Raw genomic sequence first — 27793 nt, 5'->3', positions numbered from 1 at the left:
CACGTGCATACTCACTATAAATGTTTGTTGTGAATCAATTTAGAGATTTAAAAAACATCAAGATAAAATTTACACCTTTTGATAATATGAAACATGTTCATATGAATACACAAAATGTTACAAATCATCTCTATCCAGGAATCTAGACCGCTTAAGTTATACTACCTGTCACGCGATAGATGAAAGCTCTTGCGTCCTTTTGCACCATTTTAGTACTGATGATTTGCAGGTTCATGTGAAAAGTTTATCTCTCAATTACATTTTATTTCTGACTCATAGTCACTGAGACACTAAGTTGTGGATGCCTCACAACTACCTCAAACTAAACCCATATAAAACAGTTTTTCCATGATTGTCCCCATGCCCTGCATTGCTCAAGTCTTAAAGGAGACTCGTTCAGTGGTTTTACAGTGCTAGCCTGCAGCCCTGTGACTGAGAAACAATTGAATGTGCTTAGTTTTATCATAGACAAGCAATTTACTCTCCCAAAATAAAATAATGCACTGGCTAAACAGGCACATTACTAGCTGAGATTCCTGTGATGAACAAAACTACTTTGCCCTCATAGAGATTACAAGATAGTGATTTCCATCCCTAGTGTTAACAAGCCTGGGCAATGGAAAGTACTATGCTTGGAATCTCAAACCCCCAACTAGCTTTGCATCGAGGAAAAACAATTCCATCAACTGTCTTCAGCCACTCTGAAGTAGCTTCCAATAGAGCAAGAAGCTATGTCATACAAACAAAAAGTCCTCCATGCAGGAACTCCAAGCTATTTTGCTCATAGCATGATAGCTTTGTGTGACCAATGTATCCGTAGAGCTAGAACATCCTTCTGCTGGAGCCTCCAGCTTTTAAGAAAACCCCATAACTAATCTTTCACTGGAGCAGCACGAGGGTCTGGAACACTATTCCAGCCACCATAAGGAAAATCCCTTTATACAAACCACTCATGACAGAAGTAAAGAACAAACTAACTTGGTTCTGTAGCCACACTTACTCCAATAGATAGTCCTCCTTAGAAGAGGTTTCAATTGATACCAAAAACCTAAAAACAACTACCTATGGGCCATATGTACAAAGCATTTGTTTGGCCACAAACAGCTGAAAAAAAATGCTTTTTCAAATGTACAAACACCAAACGGCGATTCTGGTGAATCGCAGTTTGGGTTTCCAACCAAAAACAAAATCGCTATTTGGATGGTCGTGTCCAGGTCATACCTTCCAAACAGGGAATTGGAATGTTAAGTTCTAATGTTTTGCGACCAAATGTGGTTGCAAAACATTTGCACCTTACCCCCAACTGAAAACCTTCCCCTTTGAGATTTAAAAAAATATATTTTTTCAAGCAGGCCGTAGTCCCACGGACCACTGCCAACTCTTAAAAAATAAAAATGAAACCTTTATTTTTTTTTCTAAACTATTCTGTTTTCCTTTAAGGAAAACGGGGTCTATTTAAAAAAAAAACATTTTATTTAAAAGCAATCACACAAATGGGGGCCTGCCGACCCTAGTAAGTCACCATCCCTGTGACAGCAGCAAGTCCTAGTGGGTCACGAATTACAACCTGGCTCATTAATATTTATGAGGTAGGTCTATCTGTGACCCACTAAGAACCGATAATTAGGAAATAAGGGCCAGATATAACTTTAGTTATACATTAGTAAAAGCGATCATCATATAGTGACTCACAAAAAGTCACTGTTTGGTAATCGTTAATACTAATGTTAGTACATCTGTCCCCAAATCTTTTATCGATTTACATTTGTTAAAAAAAGAATAGATTCCCATTACCTCTCATATAGAATTTTTTATCTCGGTAAACTATATTTCACAATGGTTGCTCCATGTTCCTATAAAATTTCTACTGCGCAATCCTAACCTTGATTAAACATTTTCCACACTTTTAAGTTTGGTTGATGCTACATACAACTGATAGTAAATAAATAAAGATAGAAGGCTTGACATTTTAGAATCCAAGAAGGAGGAACTGCAATCAAATCTCAAGGCAGGGACATACAAAAAAATAGTACGGTTATCTTCAGTGGAATTCGTTGGGGAGAATTACATGCTTTATGCAAATGTTTCTGGACAACATTTAATTCAAAGACAAAAAAATATTTGGGTAAAATACATGCCATAAAACAATACAGAAATATCAGCAATCAAAATTGATCAAACAACACATTTTGGGGAAATCAAAAGTAAACTACATTAACTAAAAAATACCAAAGTATATAGCATGGTCAATAAAATTAACATTAATAAAAGGTACCAAGGAGTTGACAATATGACCTAACTCATTATACAACTATTTATTCAGAGTCAGGAGCGAGAATAAAAGAAGACAGAATGTAACATGCTGTGCAAATTACCTAATTACCTAAGGTCTGAGAACAGCGGAAAAAAAAACCATTGGTGATGAGAACTGTAAGAGATTTAGAAATCTGGGTTAGCAGGTTCTGATTTTGCTTCATCTAAAATTACATACAAACAAGAAAAAGCCGTAGAAATTTCCAGGGATGATTAGCACATCCACAAAATGTATGTGGGACCCTCAAAGAGCTTTTACCCCACAAGCAAATGTTAAAAGATTGCAAATGTGCACAAATCTAAAGTTGGTCAATGACTTTCTCTCATAGCTATCTGTAGCCCAGAGTAGATAGGACTCCATCTGATTGGAACAAACTAACTCACGCTGAAGGCTCCAGTGCAAGGGCATGAGACTTTTCATGAGTCCATATCAATAGCAGGGTTAAGAAGAGCAAAGCTTTGGGAATCTCCACAATTGCTATCCTGGAGCTAGATCCAAACCGACCAATTCGCAACAAGTTCCCATGATCCTTCAAAATGAGGTGATCCAGTCTATGCCACCTTCTTCCACAAAAGCCCATGATATATGGCATAAAATGCCACAAAGAGATCCATGTAACTAAAGCTGCTGAATGTTCCTGGACCCTAGTGATGGCATTTGTTCTCTGATGTCCATCACAGCTGTCTCAATCCCACTTAAATGTTGAAGTAAGACAAAAAAAAATAGATACTATAGTCTTCTTTGTTTTTATAATTCACTGTGCCACTGATTAGCTTCACTATCCCTGATGCTTCTGGTCTGTAACTACAATGGAACTTCTGCTCAGTCTCTAAGGCTGTGAACAGTAATTTGATGATCTCACTTTTAAAGTGAGTTTCTTTATCTTATTCTAAATAAGTTGGCATACCGAATCTAGGGATTAACTCATTTAATAATAGTTTATTTACTGTCAAGCTGTGATATAACCTTTTTGGGTAGGCCTCGACCCACCTTAAAAAATACACACACAATCACTAAAATATAGCTCAGGATAATTATGAACAAGCATTTCGACTAAGTCTATTTGAATTCTAGTGAATGGGCTTTCAGACTCTCCTATGTGACTCGTTGTCACTAATGCCTTCTTCCTAGCGTTCAACTGCTGGCAAGTAATACACTGTTGACACAAATTTACAGCTACAATCCTGAAGTGTGAGCAAAACCAGTACTTATTAAAAAGTCTGGTCATTGTAACTTTTTTTTTTTAACTTTTAATTTTTTTAACCATTGAGAAGTAAATAGGGGGTAACAGGACGAAAGGGGCGGAAAAGCAGTACAGCATATCAATAGGAAGTGCAGCTCAGCCAAAAGAGAGATAGAAAACGTTTCATCACTAGCAATCCGACCCCTCAGTAATACTGTCTGCATGTGTACCTCCTAAAGGGAGGGTCTGGACGGCTGTATGATGAGGTATTGAATCAGTCTTGCTTGGATCCACCGTTGGTTGGGAGGGTAGGGTCAATAGATAATTACAATGCAGTTGGCAGATGTCCCTGGGTTGGGAAGAGAGCGGCTGTAGCTCTGCATAGGTGCCACTGGTGGTATCACAATAGGACAGGTCCCACAGTCATGCAGAAGTGTTCAGGATTATATTATGGCCCCATCGGAGCGTGATCTGTCGTTTTGCGAGAAGGCAGACTAATGCGACAAAGCGCTGAGATGACTGAGGTAATGGCTTAACATAGCCCAGTAAAAAAAAGCAATGGGTTAGGATTGAGTGGATGCCCTATCATTTGTGTGAGAATTGTATGCACTGAGTCCCAGAATACATGGATTGTGGGGGCAGTTCCACGTTAAATGAGCAGAGTCAGCGGTCGCCGCCAAGCACTTTGGGCAGGTATGTGATCAGGGTGGGTCAAGTTTGGCAAGTCGTTGTGGTGTCATGTAAATGCAGTGCGGTGGAGGTATTTTTAATGCAATAGTTTGTGCTCCTGGTTGCTGGAGATAAATTTGGTCTGTGCACAGCAATAGTACCACAGCTTGTCTGACAGAATACCCCAATCCCGCTCCCATGCAGATCTAGAGTTCTCCACATCCACAGATGTTAGCTAAAGAGATGTTCGGTAAAGTCGAGATATCAGAAGTGTGCTGTCCGTGGCTACTATAAGTAATGATAGTGGAAGGAAGTTGATTGGTTCAAGTGAGTAAGTAGACAGCGTTGTGCGTAGGGTGCTGTGTAATCGATGTAGGATAAAGTTATCTAGATATGTTGCAGCATTTCCCTCATTTAGCGTTACAACCGTTTTCAGCATGGCACGTATCGTGTGTAAATGGCGGGAAGTCAACACTTTGAGTTAGGCACTCCAGTGTGAGTGGGAGCCATGGGTTCACCAATAGTGGGAGGTGTGAGGAGTATAGCATATCATAACCTAGGTACCGGCGTAGCTTGAGCCAAGCCCAACATGTAACCAAAATTGTCTGGATTTCAGCTGGGTCCTGGGGAGGCCACACGGCAAAAGCACTGAGAGAGAAAATGGGAGAGCCTGTGAATGCTCAGATTTAAGAAATTGCAGTTGTGCATCTGGATGGTATCAGAAGTAAGCAAAGCATGCCTGGGCCACTAGACAATAGAGTCAGAAATCAGGGACCAAAAAACCTGCCCGCTCATATGGGAGAGTCAGCGTGTCCCATCACACCCGGGGGCGTCGGCCAGTCCACACGAGTCGCATGAGCAGGCTGCAAAGAGTATCAAACAAAATATTATGTCACGGAATCAGATTGTTTAAAAACAAATATGAAAAGCGGGGTAGAACCACCATTTTAATAATAGCTATCCTACCAATCACTGAAATGGGGAGTTTAATCCAGCGCTCTATTTGGGACGTAAGTTTATCTATCGCTGGGCCGTAGTTCAAGCTGACCACCTCAGCGCGGTTTCTATGCAAAAAAAAATACCCAGGTACCAAGGCGAATCCTCACACCAACGCAGCGGATATTCCATATGACAAGGTAGCGTTGCATCCGTCAACAGAAACAATTCCAATTTGCCCCAGTTTATGGCCAGCCTAGAATAGGCACCAAATTGTATCACCTCCCTAATAAGGGGAGGAGGATTGAGGGAGGGGGTTCGGACAAACATAAGAATGTCATCAGCATACAGGGAAGCCAAAAGATGGCCTCTGTGGAACCTTAAGCCCTGATCCAGGTGGCACTCCTGAAAATAGCGCACCAGTGGGTCCATAGCAATAATAAACAGCAATGGAGACAACAGGCAGCCCTGCCACATGCCTCATGTGAGGGGAAAAGTCTCTGACAGAGTGCCATTAATGCGCAGTAGGGTCTGAGCAGAGCAGCCTAATCAATTATCTGAATCCCCTTGGCATTCCCAGTTTTGATAAGGTAGCAAGTGAGTCAAAAGCTTTTTCCGCATCCAAAAGTACTCCCGCTGCCAGCAGGTCTGGAGAGACCTGGTTGATCACTGCAAATAAGGTGTGCAAATTAATCGCTTTTGAGTGATGAGGAACAAACCCAGATTGCATAGGGGAAATGATACGGAACATAAGGAGAGATAGGAGAGTAGCCACAACCTTGGCTAATATCTTACTGTCGTGAATTAGCAACAACAGAGACATATAAGAGGCACATAGATCCAACGGCTTGCCAGGTTTCAATAATAATGTAATCACAGCTTCTCGGAGACTGGGGGGAGTACTCCCAGCTCCAAGGACTCCAAATATACTTCTAGGTGATGCGGGGTCAGGATATCTTTGTACGCTTTATAGAAATCACCCGTAAAACCATCCAATCCTGGGGCTTTTGACCCATTTAAGGAATCTATGGCCTGGGAGATCTCCTTGCATGTAATAGGAGCAGCCAAAAACTGCTATTGGCCCCCTTCCAGCCACACCAAGGCACAAAGTGTATAACTGACAATAGTACGCTGTGAACTCAGAGACAATTGCCTCATTGGTCGTGATCTCATTGCCACCTGCACATCGCAAGGCTGTGATATATGACACCTGATCTTGAGGGTGCAGTAGATGAGCAAGTCTCCCACTCTCCGCACCGGCGGGACTGTGTATATTTACCAAGATGGGTAGCTTCTCGGTCACTGAATTGCTGCAGCAATCTGATCGAGCAATCAAGTTGGTGGCTTCAGTCCAAACGTGCATCTGGCCATCAACAACTGAGTTTCTCCCTCACTTTGGCTAGTTCTGCCCGAAAGGTTCGGAGCTAACCCACATGCTTAGCTATACAGATACCCTTATGTACACCTTAAAAAGCTTCCCATAGCGTGGAGTAATGCTGAACTGAGCCGGTATTCAACGCAAAGTAATCAGTAATATCCTCTCTTATCTCCGTGGGAAACATTTGTGCAATGTATTTACCGGGAGTCGCCAGGTTCTAGTGGTTGGCATATTGTTGGTATATTAAATATGGTCACAACTGGTGAATGGTCTGACAGATTATGGGGAGGTGGAAAATGTCAGTTAATCACAGAAGTACAGAGGGGGGAAGGTACCAGTGGTCTATGCGAGTCCATGTGTTGTGTGGTGAGGAATAGAATGTGTAGTTCGAGACATGTGGGTGTTGGGTGCGCTGCACATCGGCTAAGTGATATGTGCCTAGGAGGCCAGTTAGAACGCGAAGGGAGTGTGGTTTGGTTATTCCAGCTGAGTCCGTTGTGGCCCATTGTGTCTAACAAGTGATCGCAGGCAATATTAAAGTCACCAACCATAAAAATATGATCCAACCATCATGCGGCACAATCTGTTCTGAAGGTTAGAGAAGAACTCTGTGGAGTCAACATTTGGAGCGTAGACATTGGCCAATAGAACGGGCCTCCCAACCAGATCACCCTGTACCAGTAAGTAGCGCCCCTCTGGATCGGCATCAACAGCTTGGCAGCTGAAAGGGATACTCATAAGTATTAATATAGATACCCCGTGGGTAGGAGCTATAGCAGGCAAGGAATCTGTGTTGGCTCCATTGTGCAGCATAGGAGTGTGCCGAGCGGGGAGCCAGATGCGTTTCCTGGAGAAATGCCACCTGAATGCCAAGTCGATGAAGGTACAATAGTACCATCTTCCCTTTCTTAGGGTTGTTCAGACCCCTAATGTTCCAGGTCACACACCTGACTGGCATCACAGATATATGTGTAATGCAAGAAAATATACAGCTGATGGAGAGGGTGGACCAGGTGGATGAGTTAGACAGCCAGATAGACCGCAGAATGAACACAGTAATATTTCCTGTGATAACGCATAACAAACAACTCAACCCAAATCCCACCACCCACACAGATGAATACAATTCCCAGTGAATCTCTAATATCAAGAACATCCCATATTAAGTAACTATAGTGGTATACACATCGGGGTGCAGCAACGCTTCACAGTGGGGACAGTGTCCAAAGATGAAGAGTATCAGACACAGTATATAAGAGCAGACAATATATTAAACTATGCAGGCCACTGTATAGGGTGATATTGTGGCTCCTGTCCCATAGGTCCATGGCATTGTTTCTACACGGAAGGTTTAGCTCTGGGATCCATCATACATGGTTCGGAGTCGCGCAACAGGGGTGGTAAATTAGAGGCTGGGTCCATGGAGCTTGGCACATTACGCATCAGTCTTCCTAGCTGGCGCATCTTGCAGAAGAGCGCCGCCTCAGCAGGCGGGCTGAAGATATGATGTTGCCCTCCAATTCAATGCACAGTCGTGCTGGATATAGCATGGCATACCAAATGGTATTGCCTTTAGATCTGCATATTTGCAATGTGCATCCTGGACTAGCTGTGTAAAGTAAGGGACATTTCCCGATACCGCAAGGGCCCTCTTTCACAAGCCAGTCTCAATGCAGTATCTTGCTCTCAAAAGTTTAGGAGACTAGCAATTATGGGGCGAGGAGGAGTACCCAAGACAGGCCACTGGTTCAGGGATCTATGTGCCGTTTCCACAACAAATGTGGTGGTGAAGCCTCTCTGCCAAATAGGTCCACCAGATGTTTTTCTACGAAACTGCCCATTCGACCAGTGTTCTTTGTTTCCACCGCTCCTGTAATGCGCACATTATTAAGGCACGACCATGCTTCAAGGTCTTTGTTTTTGGAGGCCAGTTTTCAGAAAGTGTTCAACCCTTTGCAGGCGTTTTTGCGTACCCACACAGCCATCGTTCACACCCGAGAGCCGACGTTCTGCTCCATCCATTCTAGCCACCTGCACGTCTATGCGTTCATTCATGCAGTTTAACCTCACATCTAGGGCATCAAATTACGGGTCAATGGCCTGGAAACCAGCCCATAGTTCAGTCATAATAGCCGTTGTGCCGTCTGGAGGTGGGGTAGAGGCAGCACACTGCTCCGAGTTCGCTGGTATTGGACCATCCATGAGAGCCTTCTTAAAAGTCTTATTGGTGTCAAAAGTCAGTTGCTTCTGTCTGGGATCGCCTCGTCCCGTGTCTACATACTGTGCGGGCAAGCGCTATATCAGCGCACCCCTCCATGTATGATGCTGGTGTGCCAAGCAGATTTTGGTAGCTTTGCAGTCTGAGATATCAAATTGGTCATACTCTGGGCTTCATATATTCATTGTCGCTAATTTGTGGCCCCAGGACAGGTAGGCATATATTTGGAGGGGGGTGGTGCTGTATGGTCAGCGCCAACGCGGACGACAGATCAGCCCAGCCACGTGTAAAGTGAAAACAATATGTAGGCCAGGGTCCACTGAGGGGCTGTTGTGGGTGATCATAGGGAGTCTAAGGGGACCCAGGACAATCACTATATCCTGAGTCCCAGCAGCGTAGCTGTCAGTCTAGGCCATGCTGCAAAGCCCCAAGCTGAGGCGCTAGGCGTTAGCCCACACCGCAATAGCCTGGGCCCCAGCACCCCCTCACTCAGGCATGCGTCGGCCCACCCAGTTCAGCCGGCCATCCCACCTCCCCCAGCCTGGCAGCCGAGAAATCCAAAGGGGGGCCCCCACCTCACCTGAACTCACCACGCCGGCAGCAGTTTTCCCAAAGGGAGTCAGCGTGTGTCTGCTAGTGTCTCCCCCTCGGCCTGTCCACTGCAGGCCACCACCACTCAGCCCTCAGTCTCGCCCGTGGCCACTGTAGCGCGGGGCCTCTGAGGGCTGCAGCAGCTCTCACCGCTCTCCGCAGCCGGGTCAACGGGTCCTGGCCACCAGCGACAACATCAATAGGTCCCTGGCAGTCTGAGGGAGCGGCTCATGGCAGTGCTGAGCCCTCCTCCTACATGTGTTGTCTGCGAGGCGGAGTTGAGGACAGCATTCCCCGGGAGCCTCAGGTCTGTGCGGCCATTACGGTTGGCAGTCAGGCCACAACCCACCCCCCACTCCACGGTCATTGCAACATGACAAACGTTGAGGACTTTTGTATCAATCTGGACATTTGTAATAACATTGAATTGGGCAAATCATATTGTTTCTGAGTAGTCATCCAAACCTCATTATGCATTTTTGTACAACCAGCTATTTCCCATTTCTTTTTTTTTCATCTTCTGGTGCCGTATCGTGGAGCGTTCAAAATTCACTCAGTGTTTGAGCTGGAGTCAAAAAGAAGCAATTCATGCTGTCATTTTCAACTTTACCTTGTTCTTCTGAATTAAAAGTAGCAGTTTCAAGACCACAGTACTCTGCTTCTTCATGTGCAAACTTCTAGCCTAAAGTGTGAGCGCACACTTAACAACTGAAGTCTCTTTAGGTAGGTGCAATGCTCCCAATAAGCTCAAAGTTGCATCTCATTCCTGATAGTGGTACCGGATGAGGTCATGAAACTGTTTCTGACCACAATTGTCCAAAATCAAGGGCCACACCCAAAACATACTAGCTGTTAGTGCAGATTGCAACACTCAATCCATTGGCTAAGCAGCATGCTCATTAACACAATTAGTTTGGCTACTTGTGGTAAAGTTACGTTACACAAGTGAGATGCTTTCATAATATTTGATAAGGTGCGGACTGCATATGCTGCTTTCAATGTTTTGTGATGGCCTCTCAAACAAGAACCATCTACAAATATAATTAGATCAGCCAGTTCGAGTGCTGTGTCCTGTATGTCCGGTCTTGTTTTGTTGCACAACTCGCTCACATTGATACAATTATGGGCACTTTATCAATCATCTCTGTTTGAATTTCAGAAAAGTGTTGCATCTTCTGACTGAAATATTCTCCAAAGTTAGGATTACTTCTTTGCATTTTGTCAGCTGTCTGTCAAATGCGGAGTTTGAGTACGAGTCACTACAAATCAAACTAGAACTTAATTCAAAAATCTGAATGTGAAGAGAAATAGTCTATCCTTATGAAGATGAATGAAAAAGAACAATTGGCATAAGTCAATGAGTGAGTACTATTCTGCTTCAGTTGGGATCGAAAACTAAATCACAGCGGGATTGTAGTACCACAAAAAAACATGTGACCACAATATCATTAATTTTTCACAGGTTTTGAACTACCCTGCATTTGCTGTTTTGTGTTTTTTTAATACCCATAATTGGGGAGTTACAAAAGATTTGTAGTTATGCCCTGGTCTACCTTCTTTTCATTAATGAGATTCAGTCCCTCCTCTGCGTTCCATAGCTACTTATACTGTGGAGTTAGAGAAAAACTACTTTTGGTTTCACTATAATTTTCACTGGCTATGCACTTTTAATCAATCTAATTTCTTTGCCTGAAAAATCACATACCTACACTTTCATTGTTTGTCTAATATTAGAAGATAGAGCTGGAAATAGGTGAACTTTTAACTCTTGTTATTTTATTTTATAATTAGAGTCCTCGTCTTGCATCTGACTTGCTACACCATCTGGTGTACTGTAAATTATGCAATTCATTTTGAAGTGCAGGTCTCTTCCTAACAAATTAACAGGACTAGAGTCACAGGTTATAAACCAATTTTCACAGGATAATGTGCTGACTTCTGATTTGTAGTGTGATGGTTTGAGATACCTACAATTTGGATTTATTTTCCCAAGAGGAGATAATTGGGAAATGATGAAGGACAAACCGTGGAGCGAGCAGCAACTTTATCAACTAAAAATCATACTGGGTAGCCATTCGCCTCTCCTTCCACATATGGGCCACTCTGGTCTAACCCTAGGGTGGCACCAAGCATGCAATCCTACCCCTCAGCACCGTCATTGTGACTGATTCATTCCACTCGCAATCCCAAAAGTTATTGGGATGTGATTGAATTTTTAATTGTTAATGGATTTTGCTAAAAATTTGCATTCTGTTTGAAAGTTTTCCACCTTGTTCCGAATGTTTTGCTGCATCACTGGAGCTTAGGGCACATTCACATTGAACTGCCTTTGATTCTGCTTATGCTGCACAGAAGCCAATTGGGCTTGGGCAGAGGCTGTAGCATCCCATTCTGTGATATTTGGTTCAGATTCTGCTGCATTTGGGGAACCATCTTCAAATTATTTTGATCAGGATTATGTATACATTTGCATTTCCAGTGCCCAAGACACCCACAACAGTGGCAGGGAGTACTTTTCTTCCACATGTTACTGTTTGCAGTATTTTCATTAGAATTATTTACAAGGCCTCTACCTTTACCCTAAATTAACAACATAGTAGTCCCATGAGATATCGCTTCAATGCTGAGTGCACTAGGCACTCCCAATTGAAATATACTCACAGTCAAATTATCTGTCCGTATCTCTAAAGGCGGACGGTGTGCAGCATTATTATATGTTATCTCAGTATCTAGAGAATGCTTTTCATAGAGTTGTACTATACTATTGAAACAATTAAGGTATCAGCCCAGGGGACTTTCAATGTTTAATGATGCCATCATCTGGTTTTGACTCCTAAGAAAACACCCTGTTTATATTGACTACATTTCTAGCAAGGACACAATTAAAGAATACATGTCTAATGAGTAAACATAATAACATTTTGGGAAACTGACAAATAAATAAAAAAGCTTCTGGTAAATTCAGAATTGTAATACTCTCTATAGCCTAATAAGGCACAATCTAGGATTGTCTAAATAGAAGGTGACAAACTAATAAGCCATTACATTTACTTTTGGAAGTTTCAATGTGACCCACTAACGTATAACTGTCCACAGAGACTTCTCATTCTAGCCAAGTTCTATACTGTACAAAGAAAGGGTTTTAGAAAACTCATCTGGTGTTCTCTCCCACATCACCTCTGGCTGGAAAGAACTTTTAAACAATTAGCTACATTTTACACACATTACAAATATCCAGTATGATCTTAAACTCTCAATATCATGGTCACCTAATTTCAAAACAGTAATATCGATCTTTATCTGCAATAACAATAACTTTATGATCCAAGCCTCAGATACCAATTAAAGAATGTTTGATCTCCATTTCTATACAAAATGGAACTTCATGAACACCAAGCAATCCCAGTGGCCCTTATCTAATATTCCTCCCCTGACTAGGTTGCCCACAAGGATTGCTCTGACATCTCCACCCAAAGACACCACCTAAAGAATACCTCCAGAGCTAAAAACATCAAAGTTCGGCTCTCTAACTGAACCTGTAGTGCCCATTCTGCAGATTTACCTTACTCAGCATGAACTCCCATCAACAAAATCTATTTCCTCAAGTTTCCTAACATCTCCTCTAATACACTAAAGATAGTTCCAACTCCCAAACCAAAACATCTACTATTGATTCACTCATAGATCTACCTTTTAGATTTTGCTATTACTGAAAATTACTCTCATCCTTCTCAATCTACCAATGTTGAAAACTGGAAGAATCACTCCAGTCAGCCTTCCATGTAATCTCAACTGAGAATCAATATAAATGAAGACAATCATCTCCTATGTGGTCCCACCGAGGGTATTTTTGGGATAGGATCGTCCCCTGCTTGGTGTACAGTAATTTTGCTTGCCCTCAGTACCCCACTGCATGTATCTGGTATACTAGGTTTAATTTTTTTGACCGTTGGCTCACATTAATCTAGTGTGTGTATAGACATCTAGGTATGTCTCCTTGATATGAGTGACTTCCTCAACCGGACATGTGACCTGGAGAGATACACCCTCACGGTACAGGAACTGACTGTTCCAGTCATGGTTAAGTCAAAATGGCTGTGGCAGTGCACAGTGTGTTGTCAGTCCTTTGTTGTTACCATGCATTTTTATCTCTGTCACTGGTGTGGAGACCTACTGGCTATTCATGTAAAGTTAGGCTTCTATGCAGTAGCTCAGATCCTAGCACTAACATCGAGAGTCTATGCTGTGCCTATTTGTGTATGTGACCTGCACGGTACATGCACTAAGTGAGTAAGACAGATTAATGAAGGCATGAAGATTCATTTTAGATTCCCGTGGACTGGCCTTGTGCACAAGATGGAGATGAGGTTGTTTTCTCAGACAGTGAAAGCGCATTGCTGACATTCCTGAGGCTGGACCTAAACACTAAAGTGTGGACTGAGGTGAAGGGTCTCCTTTAGAAATTAAATTGGGTTATTTGTTGCGAGTAGCTTCTGATCATCCATTCAGCCGTACTGTCATTTAGTACATGGCTGTGTGAAGGGTAGGACTGCATTATTTGTTGTTAATGTGAAAAGGATCCCTTTAAGCGAGGTAACACTTTTGTGTCTTTTGTGATTAATTGTTTAATGTGGCTTTTAAAACACAGATGTAGAAAGCTTACACCTCTCAGTGCTTCAGTTGTGGGTGCTCCAGGCTGGAGACAATTCTGTTGTGAGCAGTATTGCTCTACACAAAGGCTGTGCCTGGAAAGTAGTCTGAAAGTAGGACTACCGGAGGACCACCCCTAATCAGTTCTGAAAGTGAAGACAGTGGAACCACCTATCCTACTTTGGCTGTGTAAACTTGGAACCAACTTGGGTATGGAACTTGGGTTGTTCCATACCCAAGTTCTTAAAGACCACAGAAAGAAGTGCTCTTACGCGTACTCAGAGGATCGCAGTGCAGGCGGAGCTGGAGTCAGCCTGACAGCCAGCTTCCCATAGGTCAGGAGACTTTGTCAATACTTGGCTGGGAGAAGCTGTTCATCTGACCTAGAGAGTCTAGAAGCCAGCCGGCCTCCTGAAAGAGGGACAGAGTCTGCCAACACTGCAGGAGGAGTGACGGTCCTGGAAGAGCAAGGTGCTAATGCGGTCTCCCAGAGAAGGAGGACAAAGAAGAGAAATCTACGTGCCTCTAATGCTCTAAGATAGTAGACACTCCAATTTGTGATTCTAACCAACAACAGCAGGAAAAGCTGCTTGAACTGAACCTCTGAGACCAGAAAATATTTTGGTGCTGCTGTGACTAAGATGGCAATCGCAACTTATACTATACTGCTGTAACACAGAAAGAAGATTGTGGCTTGACCTTGCACTACTGTGCTTGAGAAGAGGGTGGAATGGCCCAAGCCACTTGTCCAAGAGGAATGGGGCCAATGAAAAGCCTTATTGGTCTTTTAGTTGCCTTGTGCATGGCTACAACATGATCAGCCCATATGAACCCGCTGTCACTACAGACCACCAGCCCATCTACTAGTGAATACGTTTAACGTCTATCATAAGCACCACTTCTGCTCGCAAATGCTGCCTGCCAGATGTGACCTCGCTGAAGACAAGACTAAAGCACGGGTATCTGGTAGGAGCTTCACTAAGGTTGCAGTTCACATGCTTTCCCCCGAACAAGAAAAGTTATTTGCGCTGATGAAGTCAGGCGGCAGCCTACCCACCTGAAGCACCATGAACCAGCCTCACTTGGTGAAATCAGGCTGTTTTATCTGTGAGAAACTGAGGGCATTTCTATATAAAATGAGGGTAATCTGCACAGTCTAGAACATGCTTTTAGCATGTATTCCTGAGAGGGAGTCACCTGGAATGAAACTGGGGGAACCTAGTGGGAGATGGTTATGGGAAAGAAGCACAGCCAACCCCAGTGCACAGGATCATAAACTGCATCTTGCAGTTACTGAGTGTGTAGTATTTAGTTCTAGTGTGCATTAAAGTACTTTCCATCTTGAAAGAAAGCTTTGGGTTGGACCCTCATTTACTGTGATGCTGTGCAAATGTTGAGTCTTGATCTCAGGCACCTCCAAACTACCTTCCTTCAAGTCTGTGGCTGCTCACAATCACTACCACCCAGAGTCAAGCGCTACAGTTGTACTTGGCACTGTTTGCTGAGCCATTATAGGATTCACATAGATAAATCAGTGGCAAATCACTTCAATCCCTATGGTTGAGACCCAGTAGTTCTTGATTGCCCAAGGACCCTTTAAACATGGTCTGACATGTATACCCCGAAATAACCCTATCCAACCACATACCAAGCCAAGAGCCCTATTTCAGGATCCTTTTAACTTTCACACATTCATCCACATTATCTGGCTCAAAAGGAAGAGTATTGACAAAGCAATTTGTTACCCGTCTGTAGATCTGAAAACCACAAGTTGTACAGTTTTAAAGACTAAAAACCTCTTAATATCTTTTCCAATTCAATAGATAAAAGCACAATAAATCCAATTGGCTCAGGCCCACCCTCCCCCAGAAGCAATAAAGAACACCAACTAGAAAACCTCAAAATTGTTCCTCAAAAGAGCACAGTGCTATATTATGAAATGAATACAGCACAGCTAACACGAACCAGTCACTCCCAAGCACCTACATTATCTGGACTGTAGTGGGCAACAGACAGGAAAATGCTCAACACTGATTAAAAAGAGAGAATAGCAGCAAATTAGTCAGTGTTCCAATTGTCTACTAAAACTTTACAATCTAACTTGAAAAGCAGGTTATTTAATTGACGATCTGCAGCAAAACACTGAACTGAGATTGCTGGACCCAGCCAACCCTACTATATTAACATTCTATACCTCACTGTGACTTGGTTATATTAATCCTTTTCGCTTCTGATCAACATACAGGTCCCTGCAACATTTTGATCAAATCAATATTCATCCATAGAAACTCTATTCACACATGTTTCAGAGCCAAGAACTACTACTTGTTCTTACACATAGGGGTACTACTGGGAGACAACCAGGTGAACAACTGTCTCCTGTCCACCAACAACATCTCCATACAGGTCTTCAACTTGCAATGCAGCAACCCTACAGACTCTCAGGTATCCCTACTGAGCACTGCTTCAAAGAACAGTGATCTGCCCAGTCTCTGTACAGGCCCTACCCATCTGAAACTATTCACTCTTGCTCTCGTGACTGCAAAATAAGAGGTCTTGTTGACAGAATCTCTTCGACCAGATGACTATTCAGACCACCACCTCATTCTCTCCTCTGTCACCTCTGAGAGAATTGCACATAGTGACCACATAAATAAACCAAAACAATAGGTCTATTATACAAGACTTATCAACACATGAGATTACCAAAGAAACCTTGTCACAATTCCAACCCCCAATTAAGCAGCAAGCAGCAACCCACATGGCTAATCACTGTATTGTTAGAATGGATTACATAATCGAGGAAGTAACATCCATTAAGGAGGCAACAAACAAAAATCCTTATAACGGGACAACAAAGAACTAAAAGAAGGGGGAAGCAACTTAAATTAGTCTTACAAAGATGGAGACAAAGTTCCTCAACCAAGAGTTTCAGCAAGTTTCGCACTAAAAAGGAAAAGGTACAAAAGTAGCAAATTTGAAGTCAAAGCTTCTTTTTCCAGCTCTCAATTAGACCAAGCAAGAAAACATCCAAGAAATTTTTGGAAATTATCAAACAAGATTAAAATGACTGAGCTATCACTGCACGGATGTTCAGAAGCACACCCACCCTTTACTCCAACCTCCAATAGGAATACAGTCTAGAGCAAGCTCAGCAAAATCATGAAAGCAGTCTCATTAAGACACAGATAACAAGACACCAGCCTCACATTTCACTGATCCGATGCCCATCACCTCAATAAAGGAGATCAACCCTCACTTTACCACTGCTCGGTGTAGTTGATAAAATCCTCACGGGCCCATATCAAATCTTCTAATTGTCTGAATAGGTCACCCCACTTGTGAAAAAAACAAGGAAAAAAACACAGGAGCAAATCCAGAAGATATAAATGACTTCCTCCCAGTTACTAATCTCCCTTTCATGCACAAAATCCTGAAAAACCGCATCTCTGCTCAACTCAATATATCAAAGACCACAGCCTTCAGAGAATCACAGAACAAGTGATTCTACAGATCTTGGACAATACTTTAAGCCTTCTGGAAGGATGAGATTCCAGTCTTCTAATCCTCCTTAACTCGTCTTCAGTATTCAAACGGTCAATCAAGCTATCCTACTCACTCTCATATAAAGAATGGGGATAAATGGAAAAGTCCTAAGTTCGTTCCATTGAGACTTTGAAAACTGATATCAAAAAATAAAACTAAAGACTTCTCTATTAGATCTAGCTCATATATCCCAAGGTATTCCACAATGCTCAATTCTATCCTCAACTATTTGCAGCCGAAGAACCTCTGACCACAATCTTAAACCATTTGAGCCTCTCATCTCATCTTTATGTAGAAGGCACACATCTATATCTAAAACTTTAGTCTCAAGAGGACAGTCTTTCTAGACCAAATCCTAAAGGACATCCAAGCTTCACTATCCTTTATCCACCTGAAATAAAATCCGAAGATGGAGCCCCTCCTTATCTTTCCCCGTCAAAGTTCAAACTTGTCAAAGACTGTCTGAGCCCTCTAAACATACCATATTGCAAACCCAGAATTAGTCAATGTACCACATCTTCAGTTGGTCTCCGAATATTCAAAGTAACATGTAGAATGCACAAAGCTTTGTGCTATGCCACCCTGAAGTACCTACACAAATACTCACTATCCCTGAAAGCACATGATACCTGTGTAGTGAAAAATCCATGCATCTAGAACCTCACAAAGTCATCAAACAAAGAATCATCTCTTGATTCTGCTCTGGAAGTACTGCTCGAATATGGAACTTAATACTGCAGGAGACACGCACAATCCCTTGTTTGAATCTTTAAAAACAAACTTAAGCATTATTGAACCAGAATTACCTTCTAAGCAAACTATTTTACAAATTCTATTCCTCTGTAAATAGTATCAGGTTTCCTTTTCCACTCAAGTTTATATAACCTTATTGAAAACCAGCTCCTAGAATTTCTTGTTTATCCTTTTTACATAACTTTCCTATTGATACTCTAAAGCACCAACACCTCTGGGTATAGTATGTGCTAAAACTGCAAATAAATACACAAATAGTGGATAATTGATGGTCTCCCAACCACTCAACAAAGTGAATATTCCTAACAAAAATCTCCTAGTTAAGACATGTCCCTTTCCCGATGGATCCCCACTAAACCTTTTAACACATAACTTGTTTTTCCTGTATTTCTCATAGGCAGGTAGATTTTGCTGCTAGGCTTCTTAGTATGAGTATGGCAAGTGTTCTTATTCCTGCAGCAGAGGAAAACAAATTAAACCAGCTAGAAGAGAGATAAAATGCAGGATGACTAGCAAACATGGGGGAAGGTGATGGATAGACTTAAAGAGGGTGGACAATTTAGATGCAGATTTGGAAATAATCCTCTAGAGGGAGGAATGGTTGAAAAGGGGTAGTGTTAGAAAGGGAGTGGTGAGGCGACTTGGGCTTACAAGGATTGCTTAAAGTAATGATGAACTGGTGATACTGATGTATATTTTTACTTACATTTTGCTGTTGACAACTGTACAACATGGATGTTTTATGGTTATGGTTGTAAATTCCATAACTTTAATAAAGAAATTCTTTAAAAAACGCGTTTTTATTTCTGTAAAAATACTGTGTTTCTAATCATGTACTTCTTGCATCTGTGGATGTCATACTCTGACAACAATTAACAGTAAAAATCAGAGGTGCTGTGCCTCAATCAGTATGGGGCATTGGGCAGCCCTGTGTCATTGTGAAGAAGGCTGTTCAAGCTACAGAAGGCCATGCTCTCCACAGGACATATGTCAGGGGAGCATCAGTGTATTACAGACCAGTGCGGTTTTCTGGGAGTATAAATGACACAGAGTGAGAGAAGACATCAGGAAACCTATAGCTATTCCCTAATCATGCTGCTCTTTTAACTGTCTGCATTATGAAAATCCCACACACATCATCACACTCATCACAACTCACCTTTCGGATAACCTCTCTTATAGCAAAATATTTCTCTGTCAGGTCTCCTGCTTCAGACAATGGAGCATCATAATCATAGCTGGTGGGTTGGGGTGCATACGGTGTATTTGCTCCTAAAAATACACAACACAGTATTTCACCTACAAAACACACTATTAATATCATGTATTGTACGATATACATTTAACACATATTGTAAATAAATGCCTGCCCATCCTTCTGGTTAACTCCCAGGAAGATACAAGACAATACAAGGTTACACAAAGAACTCACTATTGACAAATCTTCTAAATTCCATCTGTGCTTTAGCAGCTAAAGCTGCTTACATTAGAACATCCCTTAAACTTTGCACTAAATATATTCACTCCTTTCTAAAATCAGTAAAGTAAATTTAAAATAGTGTATCATGTTAAAAGACCAACCTCTGCAACATGACCTGGAAGTACAAAGGATCAGAGGCCCAGGGGCATAAGAGTTCCTAAATACCACAATTATGGCTAGCTCTGACTACCTAGGCAGGGATTACTGGAGGTATAATTTTCTTGCCCACATTACTGCCTATAAAACCCCTGGTCCGCTACTGGAAAAGGTGAGCTCCTGAACTTACCTAGCACAGCCAATAAACAGTTGGGGTTCCATTCACTTCAAATTGATTTCAGTCTGGCCCAGACACAAATATATTACATAAAACCTCTGAACTGAGTGAGTGAGAAGAATCTCATTTGCATTATCTTCCTTTAATGTTTAAACCGAAGCTTCATGTCCTTTTGCCGGTCTTGCCTGCATTAATTCTCACTCCCACCTCCCACATACATAACCGTTCAGCTGCCTAATTTGGAGGTTGAGCACAACACAATAACTCATACAGACATATGTGGCTAGGTGCCTCTCCAGTGCACAGGTTTATGATGGATGATCATCTGTGTTTTTGTGGAAATCTAGATGTCTGAAACACAGGGAATTCCTGGTGGACCAGGGTCAGTTACAGCAAGGATCCTCAGTGCTCGCCACTCTTCTTTGCATATTATTTTCTGCTGTAAATGTTACATTTAACGTTCTATTTCATGCCTGTATCCATTCCCACACCAGAAACGTCCATCATGTCACATCCACAGGTGGTTCACTGATTTTTCACCTTCTCTATACAGGAGCCCGGCTTTTTGCACCATCAACACAAAGGCTGTACCTTACACTAACTAAGTACTTACCCAAATAAGGTGAACACTAGACATTGATGCCCTCATCAAGAGTTGTGCTGCAATACCGAGTCCAGGGGCACGATATCTTTCAATAATTTAATGTTAGGTCTATATTTTATTTATATTGCGAGTAATACTATGAAAAGCAAACATATCCATGTTGAACTGTTGAATAGCAAAATAAATATTACAACACTACATGGCGCATAATATGTCAAAAAAGCTAGAAATGCAAGAATATTCCATTTTGTTTCACCTCCAGTCAGAGTAGTTTGGAATGCTCCGGGCAGGTTAAGATGGAACTGAAGTATAGGGGGAATGAAAGGTGACCATTTCAAATGGGATAATTATCAACTCCTCCCAGAACCTAAGATTTATTTCCAGTCCCAATTTAAGTGGAATTATGCTAAAGAAAATGCTGCTACAAATGTCTCTTTCCGAATATTTTTTTTGCATGGGACCAGTGTTTATGTTGGGTGAAAGGCCCTAGTTGTGAATTTGCTAAAAAGGTCCTTTTGCCAGCATCCACTGGGTATGGCAGGTGAGTTTTAAATCATGTCCGCCGAGCCACCAGCAACCAAGTTGGAGCTCTTTGCACTATGTTGTTACAGGTGTAATAATGATTTCTGATTGAGTTTGTACTTTTTGTAGAAAAAGGCCAGGTTTGGGTTGAGGCAAAAATACGTAGACATTTAGGTGGGATAGATATGTAATTAATCCATCACAATTTAACTATGAGCCCAAGTTGTTATTATAATTCCTATTTTACTTTATTTGCATTGTGCTAGGAGTAGTCTTTTGTCAATTTAAAATAAACCAGTATTTCTAGATATATAATTGTGAGAGAAGCTATTATTTGTTGTTTTAATTGTTGATGACGGGCATTTGATTTTTTCCACTTACGGTAAATATGTTAATTTTAAATGCATTTAAGCAGAGAGAACCACTTATCGTCTAGTCCAGCATTTTGACTACAAATACTGAAGTGGCACTACCTACCCCTGCAAGAAGTCATTTTGGGATTTACCTCAGTACAGTATTACACACTATGAATTCGAATTTTAAAATTTCTTACCATTCCAGTAGCCAAAATTGGTCCCACCTATGAACATGTACCTAGAGAAAAAAGAAAAATACAAATACATTTTTTGTACTAAAACAATACGTGACGCTTCATAAATTCATGGTAAAATGTGGCAGGATGATTATATAGAGCACCTTTCTAGCTTTCGTTTTGATTTTCATTTAAACGTAAAATGCTGATTTATCTCCATTATTATTAATTATTAGAACTTTTTTACTGAAGTAATGCTCTGACATTGTGATAATTCACTTTAATGCGCTTCCTATGGACTTAACCTTTTTAAGTGGTGCAGAACAATGCAAACAGCTAATAGCCTGCTGCAGATTTCATTGAGGAAGTAACTGTGATGAAACCACTAGGCATGGGAGCTGCAATCATCATGATGTCAAGAGATTAATAGGCTGAAAATTAAACTGTACTTTTTGAATATGATTTTTTTTCGTTATCATGGACATACGTATGGCAACAACTGAGACGACAGTGGAAAGATGCTTACATCTTGCTTTTAAGCCACCAGCACTTTGCACTCTGGGTCTTGAAATTCTAGCTTTACCACTAAATTTAGAGACAATGACAAACTCTGATGCAAGAAAAAACAAAATGATGTGAGCTAAAGGGCCAGGGCTGGTTGAAATTGGTCCAAATGTCATTGAGGGGGTAGGAGAAACTGCCAGCTAAGTGCTACAGATTGTTATGCTCGAGTAACTGGGGAAGTGTGATAGAAGTCAGTACTGACAATGAGTGGGAACCAGATGGATTCTGAATCCAACAGCTATTCCTTCGCAGGAAAATCAAGGTTCTATGATGTCCCCGCTTTGTCTAGATGCACTGTCTTGACATCAGGACACCTGCAGCATTATCTTCACAAATTCAATGTGAGTGCCAAGTTCCGTACAGTAACAGTGGCTATATATATATGTATATATATATATGGAAAATGTCACTTACCCAGTGTACATCTGTTCGTGGCATGAGACGCTGCAGATTTTTGCAGGCTTGTACCCTTTGTGGACTTGGAGTCGCAATCCCCTTTTGTGTGTTGATTGTTGCTCCTAAGTATTGTTGTATTTGACATGGTTGTAGATGTGATTTTTGGTAGTTTATAGAGAACCCTAGTTTGTGAAGGGTTTCTATGACGTATTTTGTGTGTAGAAGACACTGTTGTGGAGTGCTGGTTTTTATTAACCAATCGTCTAAGTAAGGGAATACATGCATGTGCTGCCTCCTGATGTGAGCGGCCACTACTGCAAGGCATTTTGTGAATACCCTTGGGGCTGTTGTTATGCCGAATGGTAACACTCTGAATTGGTAATGCACGCCTTGGATTACAAACCTCAAGTATTTCCTGTGGGAAGGATGTATGGGTATGTGGAAATAAGCATCTTTGAGATCTAATGTTGACATGTAGTCCTGTTGTTTGAGCAAGGGAATCACGTCTTGAAGTGTCACCATGTGAAAGTGATCTGATTTGATGTAAAGATTCAGAGTTCTGAGGTCTAATATGGGTCTCAGTGTTTTGTCCTTTTTTGGAATTATTAGAAATACAGGGAGTAAACACCTGTTCCTTTTTGCTGGTTGGGTACTAGTTCTATTGCTTCTTTTTGTAACAATGCTTGGACTTCTAGTTGTAACAGATCTAAGTGTTGTTTGGACATGTTGTGTGCTCTTGGAGGCACATCTGGTGGCAAATGTAGGAATTCTATGCAATAGCCATGTTGGATAATGGCTAGGACAAATGCGTCCGTAGTTATGTGTTTCCAGTTGTGGTAATAATCTGTAAGTCTCCCCCCCCCCTGGTGTTGTGTGGTGGGGGTTTGTGACACTGAAGTCACTGTTTGGTTTGTGGGGTTTTTGGGCTCTGGAATTTCCCTCTTGTTTTAGGGAACTGTCCACCACTATATTGTCCTCGAAAACCTCCTCTCTGATATTGGCCCTGATATGTGGGTCTGACTTGTGAGGTGGAAGGCTCTGTGGTTTGGGCCCGAAACCCCCTTCTAAAGTGCGGCTTCCTAAAAGTGCCTCTGCTCTGTGGGGAGTAGAGCGTGCCCATGGCTTTGGCCGTGTCCGTGTCTTTTTTCAGTTTTTCTATCGCCGTATCCATCTCCGGCCCAAATAATTGTTGTTCGTTGAAAGGCATATTCAGCACAGCCTGATGAATTTCAGGCTTAAATCCGGAGGTCCGTAGCCATGCGTGTTTCCGAATGGTTACCGCCGTGTTTACAGTCCTGGCCACCGTGTCTGCTGAGTCCATAGCCGACCTTATTTGGTTGTTGGAGATAGTTTGGCCCTCCTCGACAACCTGTTGGGCACGTTTCTGGAACTCTTTGGGAAGGTGTTGAATGAGATGTTGCATTTCATTCCAAAGTGCCCTGTCGTATCTTGCCAGAAGAGCTTGAGAATTGGCAATTCGCCATTGATTGGCTGCCTGTGCTGCCACCCTCTTCCCTGCTGCATCGAATTTCCGACTTTCTTTGTCGGGCGGTGGTGCGTCTCCAGGGGTTTGTGAGTTTGCCCTTTTCCAGGCTGCTCCTACTACCACTGAACCAGGAGTTAACTGTTGTGTGATGTACATAGGGTCAGTAGGGGGAAGTTTATATTTCTTCTCCACCCTAGGCGTGATGGCTCTGCCTTTGACTGGGTCCTGAAACACCTGTTTGGCGTGTTTTAACATGCCTGGCAGCATTGGCAAGCTTTGGTATTGGCTGTGCGTAGATGACAGGGTGTTGAACAAGAAGTCATCTTCTATGGGCTCTGCATGCAGTGCTAAATTATTAAATGCAGCTGCCCTGGAAACCACCTGCATGTAAGCAGTACTGTCCTCAGGTGGTAAAGGTCTTGCCGGGTAGCAATCAGGACTATTGTCAGAGACCGGTGCATCATACAAATCCCATGCATCCGGGTCATCATGGCTCATCCCTGTGTGTGTTTGTGACTGCATCATTGGGGGTGTTGCTACCGGGGACAGATGTGGCGCTGTGTTGGCGATTGTTGTGGCGAAAACTGTGGTGGTGTTTTTTCTTTAGCCACTTTCGCTTTTGGCTTCGTTTTCGCCTCTTGGAATGCGAGCTTCCGCTTCATCTTTATTGGAGGAAGAGTTCTGATTTTCCCCGTGTCATTTTGTACATGGAGCCTCCTCTGGGTATGGTCTGGCTCTCCCATGACCAGTTCTTGTTCAAATCTGTGGCCTTGTAATTGTGTGGAAAGGCATTGTTCCTCTGTATAGGAGCTTTGTTTCGGCTCAGAGGCTGCATGTTTCGGCACCGAAATCTTTTTGGCAGTCTATTTCGGCTCCGAGGAAACCTTTTTGGATTTCGGGGTGCCGAACTCTCGGTGCAGAGCCTGGTCGGAGCCGGTATCTCGACCGGAGTCGGATGTCTTCGGCTGCTGCGAGGACTTTTTCGGTGCCGATGTTTGGTCACCGTGTTTTCGGGTTAAGCCATGGCCTGTTGGCGGTGGTGTCCCCTTGGCCTTCATTATTTTGGCGTGAGTTTTCCCCGAGGCTGGTTTACTCACGGTTTGCTGCGTCTTCGGCTGCTCACTCTCGGAATCAAGAACCTCTCCTCTTCTTCGACGTCGATGTGCCCGGTCGGTGTCGACGCCATCTGGAGCCTTCTAGCTCTTCGATCCTGCAGTGTTTTCTTGGATCGAAATGCCCGGTAAGCCTCGCAAGTATTCTCTTTGTGTTCGGGAGATAAACACAGATTACAGACCAAGTGTTGGTCTGTATAAGGATACTTTGCGTGGCAGTTGGGGCAGAAGCGGAAGGGGGTCCGGTCCATGAGGTTTGAAGATGGACGCGGTCGTGCTGACCAGGCCCCGCCAAGGAGTGGAAGCACCGGAGCGCTTCTTTCTTCGGTGTCGATGTGCTAGCACTAACCCGGTACCGAGCGCAAACAATACCGTCAAATTTTCCAATAGTTAACTAACTTTTCCGAACCGAAATACGGAGCGAGGAGGAACACGTCCGAACCCGATGGCGGAAAGAAAACAATCTAAGATGGAGTCGACGCCCATGCGCAATGGAGCCGAAAGGGAGGAGTCCCTCGATCTCGTGACTCGAAAAGACTTCTTCGAAGAAAAACAACTTGTAACACTCCGAGCCCAACACTAGATGGCAGGATAATGCACAGCATGTGTATCTGCAGCTACACATGCCATCAAATATATATATAAATATATATATTTATATTAGCAAATTAGCAAAACAAAAAAAGCTTTTTCTATAGAAACTAAATCCCAACTATAACCACTAGGATATATATATCCTAATATATATATTAGCAAATTAGCAAAACAAAAAAAGCTTTTTCTATAGAAACTAAATCCCAACTATAACCACTAGGATATATATATCCTAATCTATATATTAGCAAATTAGCAAAACAAAAAAAGCTTTTTCTATAGAAACTAAATCCCAACTATAACCACTAGGATATATATATATCCTAGTGGTTATAGTTGGGATTTAGTTTCTATAGAAAAAGCTTTTTTTGTTTTGCTAATATATATATATATATTCATATATTCTCGATGGCATGTGTAGCTGCAGATACACATGCTGTGCATTATCCTGCCATCTAGTGTTGGGCTCGGAGTGTTACAAGTTGTTTTTCTTCTAAGAAGTCTTTTCGAGTCACAAGATCGAGGGACATATATATATATATATATATATATATATATCCTAGTGGTTATAGTTGGGATTTAGTTTCTATAGAAAAAGCTTTTTTTGTTTTGCTAATAACTTTGGTGCCGCTTGGCCAATCTTCACCAAATTTCCCCCAAAACGTTCAAGCTTTCATCAGCTCTTGTTTGGAAAACCCCAAAACATGTTTTCCTCATTAATTTGTCCACAGGGATTTTGAACAGTGATACCGCCAAAACTACTGGATGGAATTGCACCAAATTTGGCAGAAAGGTAGTTCTTGGTAAGGAAAGAGCCGTTTTTGTTATTTGGTGTAAATCCGTTAAGTCGTTTTTGAGAAATTTAAGAAAATCCAAATTTGTACATATAAGGACGCAAAGGATTCGCAACCTCTTCCTATCTCGTGTTGAGATCTGATTGGCTGACAACACTTCAACAATGAAGTGTTGTCAGCATGAGCCGAGTCCCAGACAAAAAAAAATAAAAAATAAAAAATAAAAGAAGAAGTAAAGGTGCCAGGGTGAAACATTTTTACAATGAAGCGTGGGCTCCAACGCTTCATTTTTTCAAGCTCCAGGGTGGGCTAAGTCCCGGAGGCAATGTTTATTTGTACCGGAGGAGGGGCACCCGGCCCCCACTTGTAGCCCCGGGGACCGCCACCTCCCCGGGGCAATGATCTATATTAATGCGGGGGTGCTTCCTCCCCTCCTGCAGCCTTGGAGACCACCACATCCCGGGCTCTTTTTTGCTGGAGGGGGGGACACTCATGGACCCATTGATGGCCCTGAGGACCACCACCCCCCAATACCGGCTCCTGTTATGTCCCGGGGTGCCCAACCCCAGGACATAGGTGTATGTTGTGGCAACACTCTGCTTTCTGACAGCGGGGCCTGTCAAACAGGTACCGCTGTCAAATAGCAGTTTTCATCTCTGTACCCTGCACGCAGATAGCTGTGCAGGGAATTGAGATGAGAGCTTTGCTCCAGCAAGCACAGAACTGCAAATTAAAGCAGGAGGCCTTGAGGCTCCCCCCGCAGTCCCAGATATCCCATTAAGGGCATAGTATAAAATAAATGTAAAAAAAATAATCAGGGACTGCAGGGGAGGACTTGAGGCTCCCCCCACAACCCCAGAGAACCCATGAAGGGCTAAATTAAAAAAAAAAATGGAAAATAAATAAATAAATAGCTCAAGTGTGAAGGTCGCAGACCTCCACACTGAGCGTTGAGGGTTTGAATCCATGGGTGTCCCTAGTACTTTCCTTCTTTCTTTTTTTTTTTATTCAAATGTTTATGGCTCATAGTGAAAGGTGATCTTACTGTTTTTAAATGACAAATAAATTTGTCTTTTCAAATTGTGTAGAAATATCTAATTCTAAGTATATCATACATCATACATCAAAGCCTTAAAAAACTTGGTAACTTTCCCTCTCTTTCTCTCTCAATCTCCTTCTCCCACTCACACATCCAAT

At 42.4% G+C, this 27793-nt stretch overlaps 1 protein-coding gene across 1 annotated transcript in view; it reads right to left on the bottom strand.

Moving 5' to 3' along the window:
* The window catches only part of GLB1 (galactosidase beta 1), a 193322-nt gene that overhangs the window by 92275 nt on the left and 73254 nt on the right, over window positions 1–27793 (bottom strand). The window contains exons 9-10 of the mRNA XM_069214293.1: window positions 21672–21712; window positions 19398–19510 (exon numbers count right to left, since the gene is read on the bottom strand). Of these exons, the coding sequence (XP_069070394.1) occupies window positions 19398–19510; window positions 21672–21712 (154 nt within the window). The remainder of the gene's footprint in view (window positions 1–19397; window positions 19511–21671; window positions 21713–27793) is intronic.

The sequence above is a fragment of the Pleurodeles waltl genome, chromosome 2_1, assembly GCF_031143425.1.
Source record: "Pleurodeles waltl isolate 20211129_DDA chromosome 2_1, aPleWal1.hap1.20221129, whole genome shotgun sequence".
NCBI lineage: Eukaryota > Metazoa > Chordata > Amphibia > Caudata > Salamandridae > Pleurodeles > Pleurodeles waltl.
Note: the sequence above shows the minus strand (reverse complement) of the source record. Positions and strands in the feature narration are given on the sequence as shown.